This window comes from Caretta caretta, chromosome 18 (assembly GCF_965140235.1).
Source record: "Caretta caretta isolate rCarCar2 chromosome 18, rCarCar1.hap1, whole genome shotgun sequence".
NCBI classification, from domain to species: Eukaryota; Metazoa; Chordata; order Testudines; family Cheloniidae; genus Caretta; species Caretta caretta.
In genome coordinates, this window is record NC_134223.1 from 9,316,721 (window position 1) to 9,328,528 (window position 11,808).

The 11,808-nt window shown below is 42.3% G+C and overlaps 1 protein-coding gene across 1 annotated transcript; it reads right to left on the bottom strand.

Moving 5' to 3' along the window:
• Positions 1-206: 206 nt before the first annotated feature.
• Positions 207-8,323, bottom strand: MUL1 (mitochondrial E3 ubiquitin protein ligase 1). Its single transcript, XM_048824848.2, has 5 exons — positions 8,167-8,323; positions 7,223-7,357; positions 5,951-6,038; positions 5,232-5,352; positions 207-2,519 (listed from the first exon to the last, which is right to left on the bottom strand). Exons 2-5 carry the CDS (start codon positions 7,343-7,345, stop codon positions 1,790-1,792), a joined length of 1,062 nt encoding a protein of 353 aa, XP_048680805.1. The 5' UTR covers positions 7,346-7,357; positions 8,167-8,323; the 3' UTR covers positions 207-1,789.
• Positions 8,324-11,808: the final 3,485 nt, after the last annotated feature.

Below are 11,808 nucleotides of genomic sequence, written 5' to 3' on the forward strand. Positions count from 1 at the left end.
GTTGAATACACTAGAAATATCTCAAATATTTTGAATGTACAAAAAACACAATACATCCAGCAACTTCGTGTTTACTGAATAAGAAGATTTGATGTCCTCCAACATAAATATTGACCTTAATGTCACCCTGTTCAGGAAGTCTTTATATTCCATTCACGAATAGTTTCCATCTATTATTTAATACGAAATTTGGGAAATGAAAGAGATTTGTGCTTTCTTTTTGCAGATAAATGTTTATTTGTAATATACATGGTATGAAATAAAGAGGAGTACCGGAGTATCAACGAAGCTTTGCTTTATGTTGTGGTCAATGCACAAATATGCAATGCACCCCTTTGTTTCACAAATGTTGTGAAATAGTACTGAGGGTGACCAGCACTCTGTGGTTCACCACCACTCATGAAATCAGAACGTTAAATCAATGAAAGAAAGAAGGCAAAATGGTGTATTATAAAGTACATTTAAAAAAAAAATCTAATCCCACTCAAGATTTTACTTTATAACCATACACTGTCTATTGTCATGATGCTGCTTGGCCAATTTGTGTATGTGTCAGAACAAACAGAAAGCAAAAGAAATACATACAGCATAACACAAGACTCCAGAGGAGTGCTGTTCTCGTATCACTTACTGCTCTATTACTAGGAAGTAGCAACGTTTAGTCTGAACTCATGGACAGAGACAGAAACTTTTAGAGTCAGATTCCAAAAGCCCAAATAACAATCCCATCCATCATCTCCATTCCAGTTCCTAGCCTAATTGACATCACTACCAGCCTCACCTACTAAAATAAGGGACATTGTCTAAATAAAAACTCATGAGAAAGGAAATTTCTTGCCTGCTCTACCACCCACTTTAAGATTTGTTTAGTTTTAATAATCTAAGTCAAATTTACTCTTCACCATTGATGCCCTTTCCTTTTTGCATCCAACTCAAGCTTGGACAATGAAGCCAGACAGGTGAATTTCACTGTCTGGTTTTTGTGTGCTAGCATGACGCAGTTGTATATAGATTTCCAATGCTGCAGAGAAAGGTTTAACAACCAACCCCATATGTTTTGTGGTGGTGGTAGGAGAACAAGGAGAGGACAATGTGGACATAATTGCTCACTCTAATGAAATAAAGTCTTTCATGAAAATATTTCCATTCATATGAGGCTTTGTAAAAGCCCTTAAAAAATCCCTAACGCTAAATTCAGCCCTAGAACTACTTGACAGCATCACTTTAATCCTGCAGTCTACAGGCCATCTCAGACTAATGCTTTTTCTAGCCCAGATATTTCAGACGCTGAAATCAAGTGGGATCAAACCAAATCTACAGTGACTGCAGATCCAGTTACAATAAACCAGTAACACAAAGTACAAAAATCAAAAGATATGTAAATACCGACGGTAATAAACACAAGGGATTGGAAGTGCAGAAAGAGAAACATATTAACTCACCAGCCTAATAAAAACTTCATTTCTGGAGATTGCATAAACCATCCTCAAAGTCTATTGGGGGCAGTCTAAAGGAAACTCAATGCACTCATTAGCTGGATTTGCTCCCTTTAGGACTAGTTCTTTGATTAAGTTATAACCTTTACGTCAGTTCTGCCTCTGCAGTAAAATTTCTACTTTTGCATTTTGGATCATAAGGCAGTCTCGCCCGCTCACTCTTCTCCCAACAAATTTCACCCCCCAGGAACAGCACCTGCCCAAGTTGCCAGACAGGCCAACCAGCTGGAGGACTTGAGAAAACCCCTTAAGAGGGGAAATGTTTTTGCAAATTGCTCCAAAGCCACAATCGTTTAGCTGTTGTATAAGGGAACCACCCTAGCAATTGCCTGCCTACAAATAGGGCATTTCTTTGGGTCTGGAAGTGCCTGGTAGCACTCATCACATGAGCAGACGTGCCCGCACTCCAGAAACACACACGACTTAATGTTACTCAGACAGACGACACAGACATTTTTTACAGTGTCCCCACCCTCAGTGTTCATGTCATGCCTTAGCTGCTCCTGAGTCTGCCTGAATTCATCTTGCATTTGTTTCAGGCGCTGCTTTTCCCGAAACTCCCGGTACTGCTTCCTCAGAATGAAGAAGAGTGTGGCGCAGGTTGCAAAGCCGAAAATGACTGTCAGAATTTTCCAGAGTTTGACATTTGATTCTTGCTTCTTCAGCAAGGAGTCAAAATCCAGGCTGCTCAGATAATACTGCAACCCTTGCTTGGGCGGCTGCAGCTTGATAGTGTTGTTGTCTAGGACCAACTCTCCCACTCCCGTTAACATTGCTCCAACCTTCAGCATCTCTTCAGTTTCTTGGATGCCTTTGGGACGTTCGCCGCTAATGTAATGGCCAATCACATCCGTGAAGGATTGAATAGAGGGATGGAACTTTTCGTACACTGTCTCCAAGCTGAGTTCTGCAGAATCCAGGGGCTTTACCACTCGTACTGTGACGTTGGCACCATCCTCGTGCGGCACCAAGTCAAAGGGCGTTGCATTGGTTCTCTGGTGGATGATCTTTTCACAGTCATTCCTGGTGGAGGATAAGTGAGTGAGAAATAAAGCAAATCTAGGCATAACCGTTTTGCCATCAGCTGGAACATGTGACAAGCAAAAACACAAGCCACTTTCCCCTAATTAACGACTAGCCGTGAAATAGGTGTTTAATCTGCTTTGTTGTAAACACCCCATCTTCAAGCCTTCTAGTCTTCTATAAGATGAGGTTAAAAAATCTTCAAAAGATAAAATTAGTCAACTTTCAGTGTATCCACAGCTAGGAAAGAAAAATCTTTATCAGCATCTAATCCTACATAAATTAAATCAACAACGCATCCTTCCTCTCACATACTTGACAGTAGCATAGTACAGTGTTGTAAGGGCCAGCTAATTAATGCTTGCAAAGCACTTTGAGGTCAGTAGACAAAAAGTGCCAAAGAACAAAATATTACATTAATTCCCCTGGAACAAGTACCTTCACACTGCTGGAGCCATTGAAACTTTCTGCAGCGTCTGATCTTCTTGAGAATGCCCTCCTTTACGTTCGTGTGCCATAACTTGGCTTTTGGGGAAAGCACGGGTACTATTTGAATCCTGTTTTTACATGTCCTAGCAAAAGTTTCTCTTGGTCAAAATAACTGTAAAGCTGTTTCTTTCTGTAGCAGTGTTGCCTGGGGGTCTGTATTAGGCCCTGCTTTTGTATTCTCACACTTCTGCTTAGCTCCTTATACGGAAGCAGACGCTGCACTTCCCCTGGCAAGAAGATGACATTCAGACATATCTAATTCCATCTAATCTTCCAAATGGGTTTCCAACTTTGACAAATTGTTGTGTGGCAAGAAGCACTGCATGGCACATAAGCAATTTTAATAAGTGTAACTCAATTAACGGAGGCTTTGTTTAGGCTCAGAGAGTGGAGCAATGATCCGGTTTCAGCAGGTTCATTTGACAATGCGACTTCCGATTCCTTCTCTGAGTCAAGGAATCATGTTCTCACCAGATTTATCATTTGAATTGTGCTGTAGGTCTATTATTAAGAACTCATTTTAACATCTGGGGAATATTGCCAGGTTGTGACCATTGTTCAATATGAACAATTTACAGCTGTTGAAAAATGCTCTTAAACTAGCTAGGTTGGATGAGCGTAATTCCCTATTTTCCAGGTACATGAGGGTCACAACACATCCTGGTCTTGAAATCTTTATGCAGGCTCCTCCATAAATTCTGCAGTAATTTTCATTTATAAGGCTTTCGGGAGAACACCTCCCACCCCAAATGACACTTCTACTTCCTACACCCAATAGTTTCATGCATTCTCTGAGTAGGCTAGTTATGTGAAATCACTCAATCTTGAAACTTTGGGGTGGGGACTAAGGGCTTGTAATAATGACTCTCCTCATGCTTACAGAGTGAAATACCCTCCCCGCTGTAAACAACAGCAATAGCGTTCAAAGGTAGGTTAAGGAAGTGACTGTTTGCTGCACACTTCAGTTCACCATCACTGATTTTTTTTTTAACGAGTTTACTGAACAGCATTCAGACTTGGTGAGGAACGCGCTGTGAAGCTCAGATTGTTGTTGTTGCCACCGCTTATAATAATCCACGCTACTTTAAGGCTCTGCCATTCCCACCACTCGATTGCCAAGGAATTAAGAACAAATGCGTCATAGATTATGTTGAAAAACCTCAAAACACAGTGTCAATTGCCCCTGCAGTAGCCGTTAAAGGGAACAAATAAAGCTGGTAGGGCTGAAAAATCTGACCTACGTACATCAATTTTGTGAAGAACATGAGTGTTTACAGGTGTCTTCCTTCCCAATTACCACCACCAATTACCCTGCTCACCTCAAGGGAAAAAAAGAGAAAAAAAGAAATAGAAAATGGGTTTGAGAGAGAAAAGTTTTCAGCTCCTAAAGAAGGACCTAATATGGGGAATGGGATGGAAGATGTTAAATCTTATTAAAAAGTATCTATGACATGTACATGCACCTTCAATACATACACACTTTAAGGGATTTACAAACTTTATATATAGGAATGACTTCGTCCCACACTGAAAGGCATTTACCCCCGAGGTCGATCGCAGCAGCTACTTAACGCTGCACAGCAACCGTACGCACCAGTTTCACTTACCATCACAGCCACTTTTTCACAGCAGAAAGAATTTAAGGAGCGAAAATAAATGGCATTTGGCTAGGACACCAAGGTTAGCAATAATACTTCTCACGAAAAGTGTCATTTGACCTCCAGTAACCAAGTGGTTAAGGTTTGATCCGAATGACAGCATTACCAGAAGCAAAAAAGTCTGACAATCCACCCTGGAGCCTTGGTTCAAAATTGATCAGTAACCCATCCAAATACTGACTAGACCATTTTAATTGTTGAATGACTCACATGTCCATTTAAATCCAATGCACTATTTGTCTGGTTTTGAAACAGCATCCATAATTCATGGAAAACAAAATACCCAGCCAGCTAGTTACTAAGTAACCTTGGTTTACAGGCTATTTTATACAGAAGGAATTGCCTTATAGTTGCCTCTCCTAACAAGTAAACTGAGCTACAAAATCTAGTTTACTGCCAAACTCCTGCATTATTCAGTAGACTTCATGACCAAATGAAATCACACCACTGAATTACCTCACCAAATTCAATACCCAATTACTTTTTTTTGGCAGCTGTCTTCATCATAAAGCCAACAGGGGGAGCATATATGTCTGGATCTTTCCAAGAAGAGAAGTAGACATACCAGATATGGGTTGTTCGATTCCACACCATTTTGTGTTCCCGTAGTGTCAGCCTCTGAACTACCCCCTTGCAACTGTCCACAAATTGGCTGTTGAGAGTTTCCTTAACAGACCGCACAACACCTGAAAGATACAGAACCATTTTACCAAGAATTGTAAAGGCTACATATTCGTTAACCATTATTTATTATACATATCATTTTTATTACATATAAAATTAGTAATGCCAGAGTTAACCCTGTTATGCAACAACAGAAGACTATGGTACAGACAGGCTAAAAATATAAGAAGAGAATTAGTGCTTTTAATTGTCAGCAACTGTCCCAGATGAAGAACTAGAATAAGGTCTAGAGGGTCAGGAGGTGGATATAGGCTAGGCAAGGAAACAGACACACTATTCTAGGGAGACTGCCTGACTTTCTATTCTAATGGAGGTCATTTAATGTAAGGACTAGTTTGGGATTAGACAGGATCCACAGGAAACATTAGGAACTATTTTATATATGTATGTGCTGAGCCTACTGCTTGAAATGGAACTTCATTATCCTTGTGAGTTTTGCTGGATGGTTCAATGTTTTCTCGACCAACCTCTGCTTTAGATACCTGGACCAGAATCAGAGATGCTGGAGAAAAGTTATTTTCTTAGAAGAAGGGAAGGTGAAATGGAAAAGATTGGAAGCTATTAGAACCCTCTAGTGACCCAGGCACTTATGCACAATACCTTCAATAACTGCATACGGGACACATTTTCCGGGTGCTTCCATAAGAATGTTCTTCAAGTCTTGATCTAGATTCACTTTTTTTGCTCCCTATATACAAAAAGAGCCATATGTATCAGTAGTTATAGACTAAATGTGTGTTATGAAACAGATGTAAAAGAGACTTCTCGCTTATGACTAATTTCTAAAGACTGTGTTGTGCAGATAAACTTGGGGGTGGGGAAAGGAGGGTTTTGAGGAATAGGGGGTCAGTTCAGTGCTAATTTACAATAAGCACTATATTTAGGCTTGGGAGGGTTAGATTTTTATTGGTAAATGTCCATTTCACAATACACATACAAATCGACAAAAAAATATATTTCCATTGAAAAATGCTGTTTGAGAACTTATAAGAGTTTGATTTAAGGATATTTACTTTGTATATTTTGGCATATGATGTTGACAATGTGTGTTTTAAGTTACAAAGCTGTAACTTTTTGAATCTCAATGTCTACTGTCATTAAATAATTGTTGCCTGGCCCCTCCACAATTTCCCACAACTGTGAACATTTAAATTGATAAAATTAAATAATCAATATTATCTGTCAAAATATAAAAATAGAATTCTGCCAAGCCTAACTATATTAACTCTTTTTCCTCCCTAGTTTTAATAAGAAAACTTGACTTTTATCTAGTGTTTTTCCTCAGTAGACTTCAAGACACTTTACAAAGAATGTCCGTACCATTACCCCATTTTACATATGGGAAAACTAAAGCACAGACCGGTAAACTGACTTGCCCAACATCACTCAGCCTGTCAGTAGCAGAGTTAGGAACAGAAGCCAGGTCACCCGAGTCCCAGTCTAGTGTTCTATCTTAAATCATCAGTGGAAATTACTTGCTATCGTAAGTGTAGCAGACATAAACATGTTAATCTAATAAAACACCTCCAAACACACTTATCATACTAGTTAGTTTAAGCTATTACAATGAAGCAATCCCTGAACCAGTTTTAAAATATTGAAAAAAAAATATATAAAGGGGGAGCACTCCTAGGAACAGGATAAATACTGCACCTTCAAACAAATGGAGAACTAATAACACACTCTACAGCCAAATAAAGACATGAAATATTCAATTAAGAGAAAAACATCTCCAAATGAACTAAATATTCACTCATCGGAACACTATTCTTTTATATGGAGTTTCTAACCTACGATTGTGCTACAGTGTTACACACCAAATTGTAAAGTTAGTACTTTTCAATAATAAAATAAATATACCACACAACTGACCTTGAGGCTGTGAGCAACTTTAGATTTCTGCCTGTAAATGGAGTACAGAATTGCTGTGACAGCCGAACTGGTGGCCAGCAGTATAAGTTGGCCAGTTGAAGGCCGCCCCCCACTTTCCATCATTGCAATTTAGATCTAGTTCAAACATATTTAAAAAAAACAAAAGGTTACAATAATGATCAAGTTTCAGAGTAGCAGCCGTGTTAGTCTGTATCCGCAAAAAGAAAAGGAGTACTTGTGGCACCTTAGAGACTAACAAATTTATTTGAGCATAAGCTTTCGTGAAGTGAGCTGTAGCTCACGAAAGCTTATGCTCAAATAAATTTGTTAGTCTCTAAGGTGCCACAAGTACTCCTTTTCAATAATGATCAAGTTATTAAGAGACTTTCCTGTGGAAACTGCTTTCCTGTCACCATGCTTTTGAGAGGAGGAACGGACCTCATTGATAAAAAGGATTTACAGCGGTCTCAATCTGAGCCAGAAGCAATGAGCCATTTGAGAGGGGCAAAGAGGGGGGCGAGGGGGAGAGCAAGAGAGGTAAGTTCAGGAAAGCGACAAGGATAGCAGTTCAGGAAGCAACAAGGATAATTTAGACGCTGATAGCTCCTGGCAGCAAGGGAGAGTCAGCTGGTGTGCACTGTATAAGCATAAGCAAAAGCAGGGCTGATGTCAGCTATTTACTTTATAGGGATAGTGGCAGGAGGGCGAGGAGAGCAGTCAGTGTTGAGCGCTAGCCTCTGGGAAACCCAAATGTGACCAATGGGGCGGGCAGGCCCCCACCCCCGTCCTACCTGTCCCACCCCCAAGAACTCCCCTCCTCGCCCCAAACACACCCCTGGTAGCCCTACTCTCCCCGACGCCCCCCGCCCCGGTAGCCCTACTTGCCCCTACACCCCCCTGGATCCACGCTCCCCCCCCCTTACTTTCCCTTCCCCATCCCTCACCCCGCCTCCAGCGTCGTCTCCTAACGCCCCCAGCACACACAGCGCGTGTCCCCCGCAGCCCGTGGGGGGAAGGGGGCGAACCCCTTCCAGGGCCTGCCCCCCCCCCCCCAGGACACCCCCGGCCGCTGCCTCCTCCCGCTGTGTGCCAAGGAAGGACACTCACCCCACCCCGCCCTGCCAAGCCTGTCCCTGTCCCTTCCGGCGCGGCCTGATGACGTCTGCGCCTACACTCTATCCGCGAGCAGCAGCGAGATGAAGCGGGGTCATAGAGAGTAGGGCTAGAGGAGACACGCGGGGTCCTCCACTGCCCCGTGCCTCTGAGACAGAGTCCTCCCTGCTTTCCTCTAGGGCTAGCGCCCCCCGCCCCGTCTTCTGCATGGCCCCAGCTCGCCCAGTGCCTGCCTCTGGGGATGGGAGCCAGGGTCAGGGCTTCTCTTCCCAGCTCTGCCCCTCACCTGTGCGCGCCACCTGGCGCCGCCATGATCCCTGCCTCTTAGCTAGCCCTTCCCATAGGTAGCGCTCACAGCACTTTACAGCTGGGGAAACTGAGGCATGCAGGGGGGAAGTGACTTGCCTAAGGTCACCCAGCAGGCTGGTGGCAGAGCTGGGAATAGAACCCAGGTCTCTTCAGCCCAGTCTGGTGCTCTCTCTGCTAGGCCACACTGCTTTATACATTTATGTACTCTAATCCCAGAGCTTGGCAACCAGGAATCATTTCACCGAGAGGCAGTACTAGCCCAGTGGGGGCCTTAAGCAGGAATAGCCTGAGCCCTACTTACCCCACATCCACTCCCCTAAGTATACAAATTGCATTATTTCCACAAACCAAAATATATGCCAACACAACACATACAAATACACTTGTTAAAAAGTCCATGTTAAATAAGATGAACGGTATTTTGGGGGGTAATACTAAAGTGGGGGGCCCTTGAGCTGCTTGGGACCTTAAACAATTGCTTATTCTACTTATGCCTAGCGCAGTCTTCGCCCACTGTTGAAGAGCAGAGGCCTTTGGGGTGGAATTCAGCACAGCACGGCACAATTGGCTGGGGCCAAATTTTCAGATGTGGTGGGGGTAACAGCTAGACACCTAAGTAATCCATATTTAAGCACTTAAGTATGTGGCTTAATTTTCTGAAACATTAGGCACAACTCCTGTGGAAGGAGTCTGAAGTCTATAGGAGTTGTGGGTGCTCAACAACTTTGAAAATCAAGCCACTTACTCAGGTGTCCATATGTGGATTTAGGCACACAAGTTTGAAATGTTTGGTCTGAATGCATTGTTGGGGAGGAGGTCACCCTCACTTAAGACAGAGAGATTTCATTTTGGAGATCTATTTATCTATAACTATATATGTAATTATACTTGAAGAAGAGTTTTGTGTAAGCTTGAGAGCTTGTCTCTTTCACCGAGAAAAGTTGGTCCAATGAAAGATTTAACCTCACCTACCTTGTCTATGTAATTATATCACATTCATCACACCAGCATCTCTTCCTTGTTCCCATCAGTGCCATAGGTATGGTTGATAGGAGAAGTTTCAGGGGCTCATCAAGAAGAAAATTTGTCCCATTAAATGTAATATTGCCAAGGCTGATTCAGTTCTTTTCCATGTTGCTTTCTTTCTGTCCACTAGATGGTGAGACACTCACATTGATAGCGAAAGCAGGATCTGGCTTTAACGTTAAAAAAGCTAGTGGTGGAAAGGATGGGGTGTGTTTTCTAAGATAGGATGGCTCCACTGCATTCAGTATTTAATGTTTAGGGGAATGGCCAGTCCTAGGAGGGAAGTGTGGGAGGTCGGGGGTACTTCCAAAAGGCTCATGGCCATTGCTTTCCACTAGAAGGAACTTGCACACTTGCACCAGTCGCTATTATATCAAAAGGGACCAGACCATGGGTGTTGTTTCCAGTTTTTCTTCAGATGATTTTACCAAACAAATTAATTACAAAATAGAAAACTATTCTGAAAATTTATTTTGCTGAGCACCAGCAGAGAATGATGGTGCTAATTAATATTTTATTCAGTGCTCTGAAGCTAAAAAGGATTGTATAGGAGCAAAAACTATGTCTAGGCTACAGAGCCTATGCCAGCATAGCTCCCAAGTGTAGACACAGTATATGCCAACAGAAGGAGTTTTTCTGCTAGTGAAGGAATACCATCTTCCTGAACAACGTTAGCTCTGCCAATAAAAGCCCTCTTCTGTTGGCACAGCTGCATCCACACTGGCTGTTTTGTTGGCATAGTCAGGAGTGAGGCTTCTTCACGCTCCTGATGGACTTAGCTATACTGGAATAAGTTTTAAGTGTAGATCATGTCTAAAGTAATGTTAGTAGCAATGAACCTAGCCAGTTTCTCTAATTCCTTCAAGTAGGAAATGAGACCTGGGACAGATTCCTTGGGATATGCATATAGATAATATTCAGTTCTCTGCTAATGAGCTTCTTATAGCGCACCCATCACCGTAGTATCTGAGCTACTGAGATACTCCTAGGATGAATATAATCAGCTATGGTACCGCTGAGCTGCTTGGATCTCCAAAGGGAATATCCATGTAATGTAACTGGCCACTAGATGTCATCAAACACTTCACTTGCATTCTCAGAGAGAGCCAGTCCCAGTGCTAAGGTTCCTGTTGTCTCAGCCTGTCACTGTAGGAGGACTGCCCTGAGATGTTTCCACTGCTGATAATACAAACTGCCTATGGAGCACTTTTTATGAGTCGATCTCAAAGGAGGGGAAGTCACAGTTAGCCCTTTTAATTAAGAGAGGGGAAATGAGGTATAGAGAGACTAAGGGCCAGATTTTTAAAGGTATTTGGGTACCTAAAGATGCAGATTTCAGAGTAACAGCCGTGTTAGTCTGTATTCGCAAAAAGAAAAGGAGTACTGGGGCACCTTAGAGACTAACCAATTTATTTGAGCATAAGCTTTCGTGAGCTACAGCTCACTTCATCGGATGCATACTGTGGAAAGTATAGAAGATCTTTTTATACACACAAAGCATGAAAAAATGGGTGTTTACCACTACAAAAGGGGAGAAAACCTGGATTTGTGCTGGAAATGGCCCAACTTGATTATCATACACATTGTAAGGAGAGTGATCACTTTAGATAAGCTATTACCAGCAGGAGAGTGGGGTGGGGGGAGAGAAAACCTTTTGTAGTGGTAAACACCCATTTTTTCATGCTTTGTGTGTATAAAAAGATCTTCTATACTTTCCACAGTATGCATCCGATGAAGTGAGCTGTAACTCAGGAAAGCTTATGCTCAAATAAATTGGTTAGTCTCTAAGGTGCCACAAATACTCCTTTTCTTTTAAAGATGCAGAGAGATCCCTAGTGGATTTTCAAAAGCCACTTAAGCAGATTAGGTGCCTAAATCCCATAGGCACCTATCTGCACCTTTACATGCCTAAATACCTTTACAAATCTGGCCCTTAGTGACTTATCCAGGGTTTCATAGCAAATGAGTCACAAAGCTGGCCGAAAATCCTAAATTCCCGTCCCATGCCCTGTCCACAACCACGCACCAATTTGTATGGAAAACTGACCCCCCTCCGTCCCTCCCACATCTTCATTCTCCTCTCCCATCATCTTCAACAGGGCTGTTTGGATTGAAGGTTGCAATTGGGTTTGAAAGGT